Source organism: Rattus rattus, chromosome 6 (genome assembly GCF_011064425.1).
Source record: "Rattus rattus isolate New Zealand chromosome 6, Rrattus_CSIRO_v1, whole genome shotgun sequence".
Lineage (NCBI taxonomy): Eukaryota > Metazoa > Chordata > Mammalia > Rodentia > Muridae > Rattus > Rattus rattus.
The window spans coordinates 132,435,866-132,456,608 of NC_046159.1; the positions used below are offsets into that span (position 1 = coordinate 132,435,866).

General features: G+C 43.6%; 1 protein-coding gene across 1 annotated transcript in view; it reads left to right on the top strand.

The window, feature by feature from the left end:
* Slc25a13 (solute carrier family 25 member 13) overlaps positions 1 to 20,743 on the top strand; it is a 180,864-nt gene that overhangs the window by 17,718 nt on the left and 142,403 nt on the right. Inside the window, exons 2-3 of the mRNA XM_032906962.1 lie at positions 9,240 to 9,293; positions 19,695 to 19,837. Of these exons, the coding sequence (XP_032762853.1) occupies positions 9,240 to 9,293; positions 19,695 to 19,837 (197 nt within the window). The remainder of the gene's footprint in view (positions 1 to 9,239; positions 9,294 to 19,694; positions 19,838 to 20,743) is intronic.

A 20,743-nucleotide genomic window follows, 5' to 3' on the forward strand; every position in this document is an offset into this window, starting at 1 on the left:
TTCCATCCAGGTTTTTGAATCTGCCACATTTAGAAGAGGTTGATGCCTAGCGGAAGCAGTTCCTCTACTGGCCCTTTGCTTTGACTTTCCCTGTACACTTATTAAGTTGTCTGGGCTCTGGTAACTTGTGATAGCTTAAGTAGGACCTTTCAGTTTAGAAACAGCCTTATATGCTTTTATACTTCTTTGTTCTGCAACAGGAATATGCATTCCTGTCTTCAGGACAACGCAATCAGGTTTTATTCATTTAAGGAGCAGTAGTAATTTGACACTTGCTAATAGGTAACAAATTATATCAGGAAGGATAATTACAATTGCAGCTGGTTCCTAATCATACCGTGATCTCTATGCTTTTAAAAATCGAGACTAACTTCAGCTTCTAATACTGGAGAGTAATATTCTTCATTAGGTAGGCCATGATCCTAAGTGACAAAGACTTAAAGGTCATGTTCAGTGTTACGATTCATTTGAAGCTTCGGACTGCTCCCGCTAGATCCCTCGGGTGTTAAAATGAATATCTAAATGACCTGATTCTGGACTCCCTTCGGATTTTGTAATGTAGAGCTATCCATTTACAAATCTGAAATACCTCTTTCTCCTCTGGAAAAATAGATGAATTAATGGCTTTTCACCTTAGAGAGCTCGAGTGGTGTTGAGTGAGATCTGCTTTGAAGTATTGAGTAGTAGTCTGGTAGTAGAAAAGCTACCGCCGGGTTGGGATTTAGCTCAGTGGTAGAGGCGCTTGCCTAGCAAGCGCAAAGGCCTGGGTTGGGTCCCCCTCAAAAAAAAAAAAAAAGAAAAGCTACCATAATCTTGTTCTGGCTAAACCTAAAACGCTCCAGTACTTTCTGCTTCTTGTACCCTATGTGGAAGCATGTGTCCTCATACAATACATACTGGCCACTCTCTGCTAATATGTCTTTCTTCCTTGGGCAGGGTTCTGGCCCGGCTGGAGTTTCAGGATGTGAGCTGTCATATGCATGCTGGGAATCAGACTTAATGCTCTGGAAGAGCAGCCAGTGCCCTTAACTGCTGAGCCATCTCTACAGCCCCTAAATAGAATCTGCCTCCTCCTCTCCTCCTTTATCCTCCTCTCTCTCCCCTTCCCACTCATTCTTTCTCCTCCCTCTCCTCCTCCTCCTCCTTCTCCTCCTGCCTGGCAATAGGCCTGGAATGTTCCCAGGTTTATAGGTGAGGGAAGCATGTAAGTGAACCAGTGGAGTGTCGCTAGCTACCATATTCATGACTAGTAGGGTCAAGTAGTTGCCTGCAGATAAGTTGACAATGTCTGGAGAGATTGTTTTGGTTGTTCTAGCTGTTGACCTGCTTTGAGTGTTATATTGAATTCTTACCAAGTCATTCTAGGCACCTTAATTTTGGCTGATTCTCCAGCTTTCCTGATGAGACAGCAGACATTGCATAGTATCTTTTCTTCGTTAGTTTCCTTTCCTCCTTTGTTCCTTCCCTCCCAACTTGATCCCGCCCTCTCTGTCTCTCTCTCTCTCTCTCTGTCATTTGTGACAGGGTCACATGTAGTCCAGATTAGCCTTGACCTCACACTGTAGCCGAGGGATCCTATCTTCTAGGATTATAGGTGTGAGCCTCTGTGTTCTAGGGTTATAGGTGTGAGCCTCTGTGTTCTAGGGTTATAGGTGTGAGACTGTGCTAGGGTTATGGGTGTGACTGTGTTCTAGGGTTATAGGTGTGAGCCTCTGTGTTCTAGGGTTATAGGTGTGAGCCACTGTGTTCTAGGGTTATAGGTGTGAGCCTCTGTGTTCTAGGGTTATAGGTGTGAGCCACTGTGTTCTAGGGTTATAGGTGTGAGCCACTGTGTTCTAGGGTTATAGGTGTGAGCCTCTGTGTTCTAGGGTTATAGGTGTGAGCCACTGTGTTCTAGGGTTATAGGTGTGAGCCTCTGTGTTCTAGGGTTATAGGTGTGAGCCTCTGTGTTCTAGGGTTATAGGTGTGAGCCACCTAGGGTTATAGGTGTGACTGTGTTCTAGGGTTATAGGTGTGAGCCACTGTGTTCTAGGGTTAAGGGTGTGAGCCACTGTGTTCCAGGGTTAAGGGTGTGAGCTTCTGTGTTCCAGGGTTATAGGTGTGAGCCTCTGTGTTCCAGGGTTAAGGGTGTGAGCCACTATGTCTGGCCTATGCAGTTCTGGGAATAGAAAGCCCAAACTTTCGTGCTTGATAGTAACATAGTGTACCAATACAGCTGCCAACCCTCCGAAAGCATTGCATGTAAACTGTTTCTCTTCTTAGCTTGTCATTTTTTTTACCTAGTTCTGAGTTCAGTATGTCGGGCTCCCTCACCTTCCATTTGTATTTGGGAGCAGAAGTGTCCTGCAGTCTTGTTATCAACGTATGTGTTTGATTTGGGGGTAGCCAACATTAGCTACAGTTGAAGATTTTGAGGATGATTTTCCTTCATTCTAATTGACTGTCAGGTAACCATATGAAAGAGAGAAGGTAGGTGCGCTTATCATCTTGTAAGTGCAGATTTAAAACTCAGAGATGGTAACTGATATGGTCCTTAGGCATGGCCAGGTCCCAATATTTTCTTCTAAACTTCTGCAGCGGGCCCCTGGCAGTGTCAGCAGATCCTGGCTTTTCTGTAAGGAAAAAACATGCAAATAGAAAAGTGTGTGTTTTAGAAGAGATTCTTAGTGTCTCTTGTCAGTTTCTTTTTCTCCTGGGAACATTTACTAGCGTGCTAGCTCCAGCGTAATGACAATAACAGAACTGAAAGTGTGTTTGAAGCCTGTTTGGCATAGCAGGACGCTTAGCATGAGACACCATCGATTGCTTAACTGTTACAATCTGCTTCTTAAATGCCGGATTTTTAATCGTGATGGTTTTGGAGCTGTTTAATGGGTGTCTGTGGCAGACAGAGTCACAAGTTACTGAATTGTTCTCATAAGTGTCTCTAGGCAGCACCTAGAGTGACCTGCTCCAGCTCTGGGATGCTTTAGAAGTGAATCGTTGAGTGACAGGGACATTGAGGGTTGATTACCCAGAAGTGTTATGGTTGGAAGAATGCTTAACACTACATTTTGTCTATGTACTGATTTATATTTCAGTAACTTCTTGAATAATTACAGCTCTTCACTGAGAGAGCCCAAGGAAACTTAACATAAGGCCTGAGTGAGTGATTTGGTGACCTCAGTAAAAAAATGAATTTTGTACATTTGATGAGATGTCCCTCTCTCTTCCCTCGAGGCAATGGTAACTGTGGTTTCAGGGACTTCCAAACTTTCTTTTGCAATAACTGATTGTATCAGTCCAGGTTGACGTGCAGAAAACTGAGTCCTTGCTAGCTGGTTTCAGCAGAGGGAGATTTATTGAAGGCTATTAAATGAGTTATAGAATTTGTTGGGTGGGTAAAGAAACAAACTTGAGGTTGAGCTCTTAGGAACGACTCCAGAGCCTCCCAGCAGACCAGGCCACCAAGGGAGCAGTGGCCTCCTATGCAGTCAGGATGTCTGCTGCCAAGTGAAGGGTGTTTTGGAGGCCATGCTATGAACGACGTGGGAGGGCAGGACAGTGTCACAGGAAAACCAGACACATTCAATAAAGGTGCCTGCTAGCAGAAGCAGCAGGAGTGTGGTCCATAGCTTCCAAATCTTTTCTTTGCAAATGCTACCACATTTCTTCTGACTGACAGTCCCTGGGCTGTATAGCTGCAAAGGATTCTGAGAAATGGAGTTTTAGCTATGTGCTCTGCCATACCGGAAGATGGAGAGAGACTGTGGGCTGCAGCTGCTGAGTTGCTAAGCAGTACCCAGGAGCAATTTTTAGTCAGGATTTAGCTCCTCTTACACTCCGTTCCTCAGGTGCAAGGACCACGTGGTACCAGTTCTCCTGGCTCCTTTATTATCACTGCATGCTGGCTTTCACACATACACATGGTGGCCTGCTTTTGATGAGTCACCTTTTCTGGGTTTTGTATCAAAGATATATATATAGTCATTATGTCAAGTAATCTTTGGGGAAGCACCCCTGCCAGTGTTCTGAGTTCATTGGGGAAGTTAGTCAGGGAAGGAGGCCTGTGCTGTGGATGATGTCACAGCTGGCTTTCAGCCAGGGGCTCCGCCCACCCACCCATTGTAACCTTTCCAAGATATGCCATATTTGTTATTTTTATAGCTTTAAAGCTATGTTATGTTTGTTACTTTCCTGATCGCTGTCATAAATTATGTACCTAAAGCAGCTGAAGGGAGAGAGTACTTTTTGTTTGGTGAACATTTTGGTTTTATTTCAATTGACCTAGCAGATAATAGCACAGTACACACAGAGACACACAAACACACACAGACACATGTGCACATACACACACACTCTCTCTCTCTCAAAATCAGGAGCCTGAGCACTCACCACAGGAAGGGAGTACTTGTCTTAGCACACTGTTGGAAGGAACAGAATCTGTTTGTGGTAAAGTTATGGCAGCAGGAGGGGCTCTTGGCTGTGGAGGTGGGAGCTTGCCCTTGCTAAGAAGCAAACCCTAGACAGGGAGCAGGACCAGGCTATAAACTTGAGAGCCTTCCGCATGAGTGACCACTTCCTCCAACTAGACCCCCACCCTCCCAAACAGCACCACCCCTACCTGGGACCAAGTTTTCAAACACATGAGCCTGTTAGAGGTATTTTGTATTCAAACTATAATATATCCACTGCAGAGATTAGATTCTGAACTCAGGGTCCTAGGTAGCTCCTTTTGGTTTTGAATGCTCCCTTCATATTTTTTTCAAAGATATTTTAATTATATGTATGTGTGTGCATCTGCTTGTGGGCATGTGCCTGTGAGCCCACGTGTCCAGGCTGGGCATTTTGAGAACACTGAACTAAAGGGAACCACCATTGTAGCTCTCCTATCTTACTCATCAAGACTCTTAATTATCAGTTGAGGAACCCCTTCAGAGCCTTGTAGAGGCTGGCATGGTCTGAGGAAGCCCTCAGAGAGATCCAGGCAAGTCTCACATCTTCGGAGCTTCAGTGACCCAAGTTTCTCTCTCCTGCTGAGTTATCTTCCTCTCTCTCTCTAAGACAGGGTCTCCTCCATCTGATGGTGGTCCAAAACAAACTTGCTAAGTGTCGAGGAGGATCTTGAACTCTTCTTGGTCTTCCTGACTATTTCTCTAGGGCTGGGATTACTGTACGCAGCCACGTTGGACTTATTTGTCCCTGCCACTGTCTGTCACACCTACCCAGTATTTTGAGAGCACCAGCATGTGCTGCTGCAATTTGTGAAACGAATGAGCTTGGCACTGTGGCCTGACTCCAGGGTAAGCAAGCTGACTGAAAAAAACAACACTCCTATGCGTAGGAATCTCTCCCCTGCCATTGGCAACTCTAACTTGTGTTAGAATGAGTTTATTTGTACTGAAAGACACCTTTCTGGTTCTTCCTGTTATGTTTTTTTGTTCCCTTTATGAAGAAAAGCCGGTTACTAAAGTTGCGTTGTTATCTTACTGGTTTTTAGCTTCTTAACGTAGTTTGCGTATGTTTCTTCCATGCTGTTGATGACCACCTCGCATGGCTATAACCAGCGTTCATCTTGTTAAAGTGCCATCCACACTTCATGATTCTCTAATTTTACCATCTAAGAAGCATAGACTTATGGAATATACCTGAAATTTCCATTCCGAGTTAAGTCATATTACATGTTTCCCAGTGTGTGTGGGTAACAGCCATGCAGACCCTTGCTGCTTTTTCTCTTAATTTTGGAATCACTGCGACATGTTACCTGAGCGAGTACAAAATTCTCCACTCCATTTAAATATCAAGTGATATTTCATAGTCAATTGCAAAGACTCTCTTCCTTCTTAGATTTGGAAACCAATTACTTCATTTGCTTAAGGGGTAGTACAACTTCTGTTTGAATGTTAGACTGTATCATACTCTAGCCTTTAAGTACAGATGTTAGACTGTATCATACTCTAGCCTTTAAGTACAGATGTTAGACTGTATCATACTCTAGCCTTTAAGTACAGATGTTAGACTGTATCATACTCTAGCTTTAAGAACAGATGTTAGACTGTATCATACTCTAGCTTTAAGAACAGATGTTAGACTACATCATACTCTAGCCTTTAAGTACAGATGTTAGACTGTATCATACTCTAGCCTTTAAGAACAGATGTTAGACTGTATCATACTCTAGCTTTAAGTAGAGGTGTTAGACTGTATCATATTCTAGCTTTAAGTACAGATGTTAGACTGTATCATATTCTAGCCTTTAAGTACAGATGATAAAGAATAAGATAATACCAAGTGATGATGACATCAAGTCATTAAATGCTAGTACTTGTACATATTCACATGTTATTATCTAAGATGCACACACCCATGTATGTATGTACATCTGGAAACTATCTAAAGTTTGATGGATCTTCTGTAGCCCAAGGGCAGGCTAGGTCTAATAACGTCAGGCTCCTTGGCTCTCAAGCATGCATACTAAGCAACTGTTCTGTGTCGTTTAAAAGGCGTCAGCTAAAAGGCACAGCTCCATTTCTTTTGCCAGCTTTCCTCAGCATGTATCTTCTTGGGCATTGCTTTTGTCACCAGCTAGACTCAGTGCACCTTCGGGACATCATAGCTCTCACCGCAACTTTCTGCGGTCGCCACTGTGGTTGTCCCTCCATTCCTGTGGATGAAGTGTGAGTGGAAGCCTCAATGGAAATTGCAAATAGCTACCCCTTATTTCCTGAGTGGGCCGTAGATGGAGAGAGGACAGATGAGGCCCTGGAGGCTGATAGTAAGTTCCAGGAAGCCATCTCCTGGTTCCATCTTTGTCTGTGCCTAAGATGTGATTTAGATATCAATGGCTCTCACTGTTAGGCAAATTCCTCAGTGGTTATTAACCACTCACTGCTATTGCAGCTTCGGGGCCATTTGTAAGAGTAGTGTTATGCAGGCTAGGAGAGCTAGGATGACTCGTGTGTTATGATGGCCTTGGGTTTGGTCCAGGCTTTGGTGAGCATCTTCACAATCCTTGACTTTCCTCCCTCTCTCCTAGTTCTTGCTTCTGTTTAAGGACAGTCGTGACACTAAAGCCCTCTTCTTTTTCACTGGTTGGTTTATCTGAGAAAAGATTTTACTAGTAGCCTGGCCTAGTCTCAAACTCTGCATCCTTCTGCCTCAGTTCCTGCAATTCTGGGATTTCCAGCGTATACCACCATGCCAGGCAAACTACATGTATGGTGTTGATTTTGACTCTCATGCTGTATATGTTCTGTAAGCCTGAAATGGGGGGCATGGGAGATTTGAGACTGAGAAAACTCAAATGCAAGGGGGCTTTTCTTCTGTCTTAGGCAATGGAGTTATGTGACCGTTTCTGAGCCTTGATGATTTTTTTTTTTCCCTTTTGGAAAATCAGGAAAATAGTCTGTGCCCTGACTTTCTGACTTGCCATGAGGACCTGGCCATGTTTGGTAAAGTGTGGGTCCATTTTTGGTGACATGAATTTGAAGCATCATCCTCTATAGAGGGTCTTTTTTTTTTTTTTGTGCTCGTCTGTGCCTAGACCCTGCATGGGATACAGACTAAAGAGTTTGCCTTTTCTCTCCAAGAGGTCCAGTTCTGGCTAGGTACATTGAATGACTTATGCTTGATGACCTGGAGACTATGGTGCTGTGGCAATTTAGGTCAAGGAGGTCCATGCTGAATATCAGTGTCTGGTATTTGTTCATGCATAGTGTGTAGCATACTGAACCAAACAGGTGTGCGAGTATGTATTCATACAGAGCAAACATTCTGTACAAAAATCTCTTTGCCTTTTAGATAAAAATCCCCAGGGACTTAGGCCAGCATATGTGTACCCCCTCTTCCTGTGCCTAGTAAATAACCTGTCAAAGGGTGTGGAACTTTTACTAAGGTGGGAGGAAGCCCTCTGCTCTGTAAGTGGGAGTAGAGGCACTTTGGTGATGCCTTTTCTAGGAGTGCTTATATTAGCTTCCCCTTTCCACCAACAGGGCCTCCTCTTCTAAAACCTGGAGGTCTGAAGCGTCGCCAATCACTCACAGCTGGGCGGGTTATCAGTCTTATTTTCCCTCTGTTATTGGACAGAAAGGACATCAGTTATTTCTGGGTTTAAGGCTCTGATAGTGTCAGATATTTGTGAAAGCGGAAAAAGTCTGTCAGAGTTAGCAAAGCAAGGTGACCAATCAGCAGCTTTCAGAGAGGCTACCTCCCATTCCAGTGACTGGTTAATAAATATATTCCTGATAGTGGCAGGCTAACAAGCTCTGGTATTTTCATATCGAGGGACAGAAAAGCCATTGTCTAAAGATCTCAGAAGAGCCTTTGCAAGCACACAGAAGGGATTTAGAACAATTTACATAAATCTCCTCGTGGATACGGACATGGTCCTAGTGTTGGGGTGGTTCCAGTGGCCCCGCCTCAGTTGTATCATGGGGTGACACTGTGCTTGCTGAAAACTGCGTCTTCTGACCACTTTTGCCAGCAGAACTGGGTGATGGGCACTGAATAAGCCCACTGTTTGCTTCTGAATAAGGGTTCTTTTGTGTTGGCCTGAGGCAGTCATGTTCAAGTTTGTCTTGCTTTTTTCCCCCAGTGATGTTTTTGGACTTTGTGGCCTGGAGAATTAAGCACAACACCTATTCTGAGCTAATCTGTCAAGTTTTACTGGTGGAAGGTAACCACGGTCCCTTGAGTTTCTAGAATGTGAAGAATAATAGTCACACCTTTGGAGACCTATGATTTATTAAGGCTGGGGAGAGGTGGGGAAGTACCTTGGCCTGTCTAGGTCAGTGGGTGTACGTGCTGTTCACGGAGGAGCTGTGGGAAGCAGTTCTCTTTGGGCCCTTAATATGATTTACTAGTTCACTGACTTTTAAGAAATGTGCTTCTATGCAGAATTGGCAAACAGGTTGTACTTAATATTTAATATTCCCATGAGAAGGTATGAGTTACTCTTGGGTGTGGTTTGAAATGCCAGGTGTTCACTAATCTGTTTCAACTCCCCCCGTCCCCCGCTCTTTTTATACATCGAACCCTAGATATTAAAGCGTTTCTGGTTTCTCACACAGAATGTTATCATTTTAGAAGCCACATGGCGCCTACCTTAGGATCTGGGGACGAGTTTACATACTGGAGCAGTTTGGTACTTTAAAAAAAAAATGAAATGTACTAATTTCTAACCGAAAGTTTATTTTCTCTCCTGCTAGCTTGATTTCTCCGCTTTGTTCTAATAATATAAACATTTTTATGTTTATTTATAGGTGGCTTTAACCAAGAGAGCAGATCCAGCTGAGCTTAAAGCAATATTTTTGAAGGTCAGTATAAAGGAATCTATTTTGTTTCTTGCTTGGCTTGTGTTCTATAACTTTAGAAGATTATTTCAAATAGCTCTTTATTTCATTGTTGAAAAATTTAAAAACATACCCTAAAGTATCTTAATGTGGGACTCATGAAAGGGATCCTTTAATAATTCTGTTTTTACAGAATATATGGAAACCTGTAGGTGATTTCTGGTGATAGGGCTACGGCTTCTAGTTTAATTTCTTTCACGTCATACAGTCCAACTGAAAGGAGTTTGGAGGACTGAGGGGTGACTCATTACTTCTTGAGGTCTCTGAAGGTCTGCAGTGCTGCCTTATCTCTTAGGAAATTTCAGATTCTGTGCCAGCATCCTGGTAATGCTCTATCGTGCTAGAGAGGATTGTCCTCCTTCCTTAGGGTAGAAGAAGCCCATTGTTTTGTTCTGACCGTTGTCATCATCTTTGGGTATCACTGGATGATCATAGACACTTGGGTGCTCCAGCTGCTCTAAGAACTTGGTTCATTGATTTCCCGTACACTCCCAACTCTGGTTCTGGGCAGGGAGCAGTTAGTACAGCTAAAGTCTTCCTCGGGTCTCAAGCCTTTTTTTTTTTAATGGCTCAACATAGTCAAAAAAGAAAAGGCCTATTTTTTAAAGACAGTTGAAACAAAACATGTGGCCTACTCTATACATTGAAAAGACAGCTCGTGCAATTCAAAGTGAGCCAGGTGTAAGTTTAGTGATCTGTGTAAGGATGGGTAGAGAACGGTTGGGATGATGCAGATACAGGAAAGACAGGTTGAGGAGCTGGCCCAGTCCTTGGGAGGGTTAGGTGTGCTTACTGCATTCTCCATTCTCATAGCACCCAGGTTCAGTTCCAGGCTCATCAGGAAGCACAACATGGCCTGTAACTCTAGTTCTCTGGTCATTGAGGGCCTGTGGTGCACATAAACTCACATAGGCACAGAGGCACACACACACACACACAATAAATAAAACAAAAAAACACGAAGGAAAAACAAAGATTCCAAAAGGGAAATATTGGAGAAGTTTTCAGAGGAGGGAAGAGGGTTACAGTTGTAAGGATGTTTGAAAACACACACACACACACACACACACACACACACACACACACACACACACACACACACGCTTTTCAAATTTGCTTTTAGCTAAGAAGGGCCAAAGCAGAATGTTGTAAGGTAGAAACGGGTCCCCAATGATTGAAATCAGGAAAATGGCTGATATTCATGATGTTTTCCTTAGTCTTCCTTAAGTTAATGTTTTGGGGCTGGAGAGATGGCTCCGTCTGGCACAAGGAAACCCAGGAAGAGTAGGAACTCAAAGCAGTCTCTGAACAGCCACGGTGGTGGTGTTTCCATGTGGATGACCTCAAAGCCCGGCTCAGGATCTTTGGCATTAAATAGGAGACGACGTGACTTTTGACTGTTTTGACTGAATTTTTTTTTTTTTTTTTTAATGGCTTAGAGTCTGAGGTGATGTGGGGGGGGGGGTGGGAACATGAAGGTAACCAAATCAGCAGTTTGTAGAAGGGATTCTGGATCTAGCACAGGCTCCAGTGACCTCACCAGACCTGGATAGTGCAGGGCCAACCTAAACGGTCCCTCTGCCTCAGCGCTCGAAGGCTCTCTGGTTTACTGTCGAGCATAGATGATGGTGGTGGGAGAAGGATGAAAGGGGATGGAGGTGCTGTGCAGGCTGGTAAGGAGGGACAAACACTCACCAGTCTTCAAACTTGGCTCTGTGGTTTCCTAGTCATGGGTCTACCTTGATTTTTCTCCCTAATAAAAATTCCATGTGAAATATGCCAGCCACTTCTCTTCTGAAGGAGGCGGAAGGAAGGATTCTGCTGCAGTTAGGGAGATGAGGAGCCTTACCTGAGTCTTTGGTACTAGGTGTCCAGGTCGTGGGGTTGGCAGCCTTGGGGGTCAGAGAGCCACAGAGCTGAGCAGGTGGGGAGAGGCCTGGCTCTTAGAGGACTACAGAGGGCACCATTCCGGCTTCTCACTGCCTGTGGTTGGGAAGGAGACTCAGTCTTACCCCACTCACTCTGCTTTGAGGTTGTCTCTTAGATGTTGGGTGTCTAGTAAGGATGCCCAAACCATGACTCCTGTCCTGAAATATTTCACTGTCTGTAAGAATGGAAACAGAACCATGATATGGTTGATAAGTATGACATCACGTTTATTTGTAGGGAGATTTTGGAAGACCAATTACATCTTCCCATGGAAAGGTGCAGAAAGGAAGTTTGAGCTGAAATTGAAAAAGAATGGTGTTTGTCAGGTAGAGAAGGGTATGAATTTTGTCCCAGACAAAGGAAGTAGTACGTGCAAAGCGAAGCATAACCCGTATGTGGAGGGAGCGACTCTTAACTGTCGTGGTCCAGTTTTGGTGCATGAATAGAGAATGGTTGGGATGTTGGTACTTGGTTTGCAACATGTCTGGCTAAGACAGTGGAGTTCACTTTGAAGTCTGTTCTTGGAAAAATGCTCACCAAGGTTTTATCTGGATGTGGAAGTTGAACGCCAGACAGTTTTGGTTCCAATCTCAATATTGTGAAGTTTTTCTACCTAGTATATTTGCTGAAGCTTCATGTTAATTTGAAGAGATTTGTGATTTAAATCAAGTGCTGGGGTGCTCTGTTAGGAGGGGAGCCAGCAAAGGGGATGGAGAGTAAAGGCCGTCTCAGGAGCTCAGGTTTAGCACAGGGCAGGTTTGCAGGAGCACTGCAGGTAAAGACACCGAGTAAACCTGCTCCAAGGGTGCATGGAGTTGTGTGGAGGGAGAAGCTGGTGGGGAGAGCATGGGGGAGCTTCTGGGAAAGTGGGAGAGAGAAGAGGACCATGTGAAGGCCTGGAGATGGTTTGGGAGAAAACCTCTCTGGGTTGAACTTGTTTATTTTGCAAGTACTTTTTGTTTTATTAGAATGAGACTCTAAGGGAGGGTGCTATGCCTTAGAGGATGTGATAGGAGGATGGAGGTGAGGATCTTTGCAAGCTTGTCATGTCTGTAAATAGGAAGAAACCATTGAAGGCTTTCCGAGTACTGTAAGGACAGGAAGAGTGGGCTTGGGGTCATGAGAGAGATCCTTTGGAGATCTCTGATTCGGGTGGTGGTTGCAGAAGCAGTGGGCAATGAGCTAGTCAGGGATATTTTGAAGGGGTATTTGATGAAAGTGATTGGTCTCTTAGTCTGTTTGTTTTGAGACCTGGTCTCTCTACATAGTCTTTGCTGTCCTGGAACTCACTATGTAGATCAGGCTGACCTTGAACTCAACAGCTTTACCCGCCTCGCAAGTGCTGATTAAAGGCATGCTCAAGGATATCCAGCCTAATCAATCTTTGATAACGGAGGTGGCTGAGTGTGTGAATATGGCCACTGTGTACATGTCCTGAATGCACAGTTGCAGAAAAGAGGTGGGGACACTCACACACACTGACACACGCACACACACACACACACACACACACACAGACACAGTCACTCACACACTCACATACACTCACTCACACACACACTCACACACACACACACACACACACACAGACACACAGACACACCCCCACACACATGCAGACACACAGACACTCACACACTCACACACACGACTGACCCCCACACAGACACACAGGATGGGACGAGGACCAGGACCCCCAGAGTGGCATCTTTAGAAGCAGGAGTCTAGAGCAGTTCAGTTTCTAGTGTGGCAGGGGCCAGGCACATTGGGAAAGGTGTGAGCTGTCTGTGGAGTTTCAGATCTGGACTGGCACCTGAACCAGGGCATACACCAGGAAACATTTGTAGGAAAACTTACAAAGCCATTTAGTTCCCGTTTGAGGAACTTTTTTTTCCTTCCAAGCATTTTTTATCATTGCTGAAGTTTCAGAAGACAGACACAAAGAAAACTGCCTTTGGATCTCAGCACAGACACAGATATCTCTCTCTCTCTCTCTTCCCTGCCCTCCTTTCTTTTCCCTCCTTGTCTCTTGCACCCTCTTTCAGTTGTTTTTAACAGAGGGAAAAAACAATACGGATACTTCCTTGTAGCGCACCCTCCGTCTAATATAACATGCATATCTTTAAGTTATAATTGTTTTTCTATGAGTTTGAAATCTACGATACTCCTAACTATGGCGACTGTATGCTGCTTTATCTAGTTCTTCTCCATAATTGTCTACGTAGTTGCTGCTTCTGACTATCTGTCATAGCAGCACTGGTCTTCCCCCACTCCTGATTTTTATGGTGCTGGGTACTGAACTCTGCCTCATGCGTTACAAGCAAGCACCCTACCAACTGAGCTGTAGACCCCACTCCGTGTCCACTGACTCCCTATCTACAGAATTCCTTTAGCTTACACAGTGTTTTTTTAAAAATATTATTTATTTTATATATGTTTGTACACTGTTGCTGTCTTCAGACACACCAGAAGAGGGCATCAGATCGCATTACAGATGGTTGTGAGCCACCGTGTGGTTGCTGGGAATTGAACTCATGACCTCTGGAAGAGCAGTCAGTGCTCTTAATCATTGAGCCATCTCTCCAGCCCTATACTAGTGTTTTGTGTTGTTATTGTTTTATTTGATTTTGGTCTTTCAAGACAGGGTTTCAAAACCCTGTAGCTCTGGCTGTCCTAGAACTCGCTCTGTAGATCAGGCTGGTTTCAGACTCACAGATTACCTGCCTCTGCCTTCCAAGTGCTGGGACTAAAGATGTCTGTCACCACCGCTGGCTTTTGCATTATGTTTTAAAGAGAAGTTCTTAGATGTAGCTCATGGTGGTCTCAGAGTGGAGTAGTTTTTAGTCACACTCGTTGTGTATTTCGAGTTGGAATATGGAAGTGTATTTCTCACATATATAAAAGCAATTGAGACTATTATTTTTGTAACAAAACACTCCCTTTTTCTGGGTGGTTGAAAATTGTTGTTTAAAATTTTTATTTTTAATAAATAGGACGGTATTAAAACTAAAACTTACAATTCTCAGATTTTTAAAAAATTTTTTATTGCGACAATTTCAAATAAAAATAAGATAATAAAGCAAATGTGTACATGATTAGCCATTAGTTTAACTGAATATTTGCCACATTGGATATTTCACATATATTTTCCTTATTTCTTTGTTCAGTTACTATAATTCACCTTAGGTGCTGTAATATGCCTCTTTAGTTAGTTTAAAATTTCAGTGATTAAAATTTAAAGTTAAAATCACAATGTTAAAAGTCTCCTGTTTACATTGTGGCCCCAATGATGTAGTCAGGGATCCATGCTAACAGGCTGTATTGACTCTCTGTGTTTTCATCCCGTTTTGTGTTATTCTGTCCTTAGAAGAGGGGCACAGTAAAGGGTGGCAAGTGACAGGACCTGGAGTGCACAGGGCATCTCTGACTAAAAAGGTGTCCAGGAGAATTTGACTTTCAGCCCCAAGGGCGTGAGTGACTCCTGGCAAACAGGAGCGGCCAGGGAAGGTAAGGGTTCTGACCCAGCTCACCACTCCCAGGCTTTTATTAAAATAATTAGTGAGGAGCAAGCCAGGTAGGACTCTGGTCCTAGTGGAATAGGCACTGCAGGGACAGGTTCCTTTTCTGAGTCCATCTGCTACTCTCCTCCTTCGGTGTGGTACAGCTGATGAGATATATGATCATTTAAAAGAATTATAAAAGTTTTCCGAAGCATATCCCCAGAGATGTCCAATCGTATTCTAGAGCCGTGGTAGCTGTAAGAGTCTCTTCCCTGACAGTGACCTTTGTACCTTGCTTCAAGGACAACCAAGCTGCCTTTGTCAACACCCCTAGTACATGTTTTTATCATAGTTGGCCTCTGTCCATGAGTCCAAGAGACAACCTTTGATGTATTTTCTTGAACCCTAAAGCAGGTCATTCTTGCTTTGGTGGACTGGCTTGTAAACTGAGCAAAACTATATTCTGCATCCAGATTAACATGTCATTTAAGAGATGACCTCTTCCTCACCTCTAAACAAGTGAGGGCAATAAGAATCCCTCGGTGATAGTGTGACAGTTGGTCTGAGTCTGGTGCACAGACCATAAGTACACGTCTCCATGGTTATTTACAGAGTGCACCAGTGCCTGGAAGGTCCTTGCTCCCTGTGCTAGCCAGTCACAGCCCTGCAAAGGTAACTGGTTGAATTCTCTCATGACACCTTAGTTCAGTCCTTTATTTGATTCCACGTTAAGTGTAGCCATGCAGTCTGTTCTCTCTGTTACTTCTTGCACCTCTGGGTGCTGAGCTCCAGGCCCCCAACAACACAGGCTTTCACTCTTGTGCTGACCTCTACCTCCAACCCTGAGTTTATGTAGAATCATCTGTGTGGTGTCGTGGAGTGGGTTAGTTTATCGCTACATTGTATTTTATTGTGTGACTATAGGACAGTCAACTAAGTATCTAGTCATTGAGAGATCTCCAGACTGTTTTTTTTTTTTTTTTTTTTCCAAGCATTTTTTTTTTTTTTTTGTCATCTTAAGATAAGTTGCTTTGAATACTTTAACTTTTTTGGTATTATATCCCATATACATTTTGTTAGAGATTTCCTCATGATTGAAATTGCTAAGCCTATGGTTATGTTAGACACAGTTACATTGGATCAATGGATCAGCAGTTTTCTAAAAACGATTTTTCAGTTTACACACATACACACACACACACACACACACATACACACACACTCACACATATACACACTTTTATATACATGTATACACATAATTTTTTAAAAAATTTATTTTTGTGTGCATTGGCATTTTGCTTGCATGCAAGTCTGTGATTCTTGGAACTTGAGTTACAGAGTTGCGAGCTGGTGTGTAGTAGGCTCTGGGAATTGAACCTGGATCCTCTGCAAGCCCATTGAGGCATCTCACTAGCACTGTCAGTTTATAGTTACACTGCCACTGTGTGGGAATGTTCCATATTGTGGCCAGCTTTCATTATCCCTTATTATCTTTCGAGTGAGTAGTATGGCTCCTTGTAGCTTGATCTCGCATTTCCAGGGACAATTGAATTTCCGGTCCACAACTTAACAATGATTCCCAAGGTCATTTGGCGAAAATTCAAAGGATAATCATCAGGCCAAGAAAAGCTCCAGGAGAAAAGTAATACAGCATTCTGAACCTTTCATTCATTCGAAAACTATTGCTCAAGCATGGTTTACCGCCAGTCAGCAGTCTGGGAATTTGAGGAAACAATAGCGAGGGAGAACACAGCCAAAAAATTCCTGTCTTGACAGGGCCCTCCCTGCAGTTAGTAGCAAGTAAGAGTCATTGTTGTCTTGCAAGGACAGATAGGTCAACAAGATAGGGTGGTCTTGGACCGCCTCCCACTGGTCAGAACTGCCGGTCCATGAAACATTCTTGGTGCTATGCCCAGCCAGTTCCAGAGTCCACTCTGGTCCCAGGAAGCCATTCCCACCTCTGAGAACTGAAGCTGCAGGTGGAGTCTGCGTCTCACTGTTTTCCTGTTGACCATCTGATAATGTATTAGTGAAAACCCTGAGTCCTAACGAGCAGGACGGGGAGGGTGGAAGACGTGATTTGTGGGCCTGGAACGACCAATAGATTGACTGGAAAAAGTCGGAATAGTCTCATGTCAGAACACACACAGAAGCAGAGCCCTGGTATTCTGGAGGCTAATGATAAATAGGGATCTGGTCAAAAGTCAGGAGAGAAACTGGGTTGGTATTTGTGAAGAGAAGGGACTGGATTTCTAAGGTCAGAAAAGCAATGGGAGGATTTGCAAAGGGGGAAAAAAAACCCTCTAGACTCAATTACATGAAAAATGTCAAACTGCAAAAGTATTTGAAACAAACGTGACCCTGGACAGGACGAGAGCACGTTGTCGCGCTGCAGGTGGCAGAGCGATTGGTACAATCGTTTCTGGAGAACAGCATGATAATAAGCAATGACCGTCTGTAGGTCCCTGTCCTTTAACTCAACAATTTCTTCTTTCAGGGAGTCTGGTTTTTGAAAATAGGAATTGGGACAAATGTTATCTATAAGAATGGCTATCTTAGGTTTTCTTACAAAATAACCCAGACTGGAAATAATCTAAATGTGTACCAGCAGGAGAAAAGTTAAATTGTGTTCTGAGGTAAATTAATCACTATCATAGGGAAACCTCGGTATAACCAACCATGGGATTGCTATCATTAACAGTGACATGCCACTTCCATTTCAAGCTTGTTCGTCCTCATTTAGGGAAAGAAATAACAATGAATTCTTTCTTCTGAACGTCCCCTGCCAAGTGAAGGATGACATCGCTGGGCTGTCTCTTTTGTACTCTTATCTGTGAAACACACTTAGAAGATGGTATCCTAGGATTTTGCCATGGCTTCCCTTAGGCAGTGCCCAGGACCAAGTCACTAGTGATGAAAGAAAACCTTCATTACATTCTTGAACTGGTCCTATACTCAGTGAAACAGAGGGTTAAAGAAAAGAATTAGAAAAGCAAAAACATGGACCAGCGGAGTGGCTCACCCTGTAAAGGTGCTTGCCAACGAAGTCACAGCCTGAGTTCCATCCCCCAACTCACATGGTGGGAAGGAGACAACCGACTTTCACAAGTTCTCCTCCGATTTCTACATGAGGGCCATGGCGTGTGTATATACATATATGCATACATACATATATGTAATAAAAAAGCAAAGCCAGAAGTGTGTTTATTATGTTCTGGGCATTGTTCGTAGTGTATTTTCTCACTAACTCATTTGCTTCATGAGTCAGCCACACGGGGCTGTTAATATTATTATACACATTCTGCACATGAAGCAGCAGAGCCCAGGAAACTTCATCTAACTCTCAAGATTTTCAGGTGGTACCGAGTACAGCCAAAGCCTGCAGGCCTCCAGAGCCAGCGACGCTCCTCCTTACCCTGAGCCCCTCATCTCCCTGATGCTGGCGTGATTCTCATCACCTAGTAACCCCTGTCCTCAGGTATCTTGTTCTCCTCTCTTGGGAATCTGGAAGTCTGATTCTCCTCAGAGAGGATGCCATATCCTCCTGTTTATTTTCAGCATTTCCAACAAGCGGGTGTCCCCTGGTTGGTAACAAGACCCAACCAGGTCCTTCTTACCTGGAAGAACACCATGAAGGAGAGTCCAGTGCTAATGAGATCCTGTGTGGCGCTGAGAGGACATTGACTAGGGCAACAACTTAAACCTGCTTCCAATATCACAGAGGATGCCCGTGGCTCCATGACAGCTTTTCAGCCCAGTTTGTCTTCTTTTCTCAGGGACCGTAAGCATTAGACTGATTTATTTGAGGAGCCGTGGACTTAAGAATTGGGTAGCGTCTGACTCCAAGCCATCTGGGGCTCCACCAAGATGGTGGGAGGAGAAACACCTATAAAGTGCTTGTGGGAGCCAAAATAAAGAAAATGTATTTGGCTGGCTAAAATAGACAGCTGGAGTTAGAGGTCGCGTTGACGGCTTCAGGTTGGCTGAGCATCAGTTTTGTTTCACTCTGCACTGAACTGGGCTTTGTTATACAGGAGTGCAAGACCTAGGCAATGGCATTCACACGGAATGGATATTCATGTTCTACAGAAGGATATTTAACACTTCACAGTTGATCTCACTTTAGAAAGGACATGTCCTTAAGCTTAGTGCCATGCCTGTCATCCTATTGGGGGATCGAGATAGGGAGGTCTTGAGTTTGAGGCCTCCTGGGCCTCCTAGTGAGACTTCTTCCTGTATTTTATGTTTACGAGTAGCTTTCCCTTTCTCTGAGTCATGACAACTGTTATCAGACATTGCCACATGTCCCCCCAAAAGCCATTGCCGACAGCTTCTGATGAGCATAAAATTTGACTATTTAATTTTTTTTCATCTTTATTAACTTGGGTATTTCTTATTTACATTTTGATTGTTATTCCCTTTCCCGGTTTCCGGGCCAACATCCCCTAACTCCTCCCCCCCTTTCTATATGGGTGTTCCTCCCCATCCTCCCCCATTACCACCTCCCACAACAATTACATTCACTGGGGGTCCAGTCTTGGCAGGACAAGGGCTTCCTTCCACTGGTGCCCTTACTAGGCTATTCATTGCTACCTATGCAGTTGGAGTCCAGGGTCAGTCCATGTATAGTCTTTGGGTAGTGGCTTAGTCCCTGGAAGCTCTGGTTGGTTGGCGTTGTTGTTCATAGGGGGTCTCAAGCTCTTCCAGTCCTTTCTCTGATTCCTTCAACGGGGGTCCCGTTCTCAGTTCAGTGGTTTAATGGACTATTTAATTTTTTAAAGAAACAGAGAATAACCACCTCTTGAAGATGTTATCAGTCTGTGTGGTTTTTATCTTTTGAATTATGGCCTTTCACTATCGGTTGCATGGTTATATACATTTAAGAATCAGATACTAAATAACATTTCTTACCTCTTCCTTCCTCTTTAAACAGTATGCAAGCATTGAAAAGAATGGTGAATTTTTTATGTCACCTCATGACTTTGTCACTCGGTATTTGAATATTTTTGGAGAAAGCCAGCCCAACCCGAAGACTGTGGAACTGTTAAGCGGTGTGGTGGATCAGACCAAAGATGGGTATGTGTACTTCTAAATACATTCCTTCTGTTCAAACCAGCTTTCTTTTGCTTAGAGATAAAGAAGCCACTAAATGTATGAACCCTCTATATCTCCAAAATTGTTCTTTATTCCTATTAATCCATCATGTTAGAAACGATATCTCAGTATTTCTTCAAGAATTGTTTCAGAGTTGTTGACTCTATGTAAGTCTTGCTTGATGAGATTGTTGTCATCCATGAGGAGTTGTAAGACCTAGGGGTGTACATGTGTACGTTTGTGTATCTCAAGAGAGCTATAAAATTATGAACTTCAACATGACTCTATGGACATGATTCCTATAATTGTCACTTTGTCTAAATTGTCTTTCAAATTTCACGTATGGTTGGATGGTATAAAAATGAGAGACAGAAAATTCTGATGATTCCAAGTCACCAAGGAAGGCCTCTGGCTGGAGTTGAGTCTCTACTGCATAGAGACTTACCCTCTACCTTATCCCCATGACCAGTTTCCTCTGTGGTTACTCTGGAATTGGCAAATCTTACCTGATTTGGAGGCAGAATCTTGGGGACTTGCATAAATAAGCATTCTGAGATGAAAAGGTTGTTTTATGTTATCTGGGTGGACCTAAATTCCATTACAGTTGTCTTTGATGATGGGGGCAGAGGGAGATTTGACACAGGGCGCAGGTGTCAAATGACTACAGAGGCTGGAGTCCGGATGGTAGACTCATAACCAGGCGTGCCTACAGCCACCCAAGCCAGCATAAACCTCAGGCAGAGTGCCCATGGAGCCTCGGGAGTGAGGTTCTGGCTGGCCTCGTTGACGCCTTTATTTAGGGCTTCTGGGTTTCTGAACTGTAATATATAGTCTTGCTGTGTTCAGTCTTCAAATTTGTAGTAAAGTCCATTCTATTAATTAATTAAT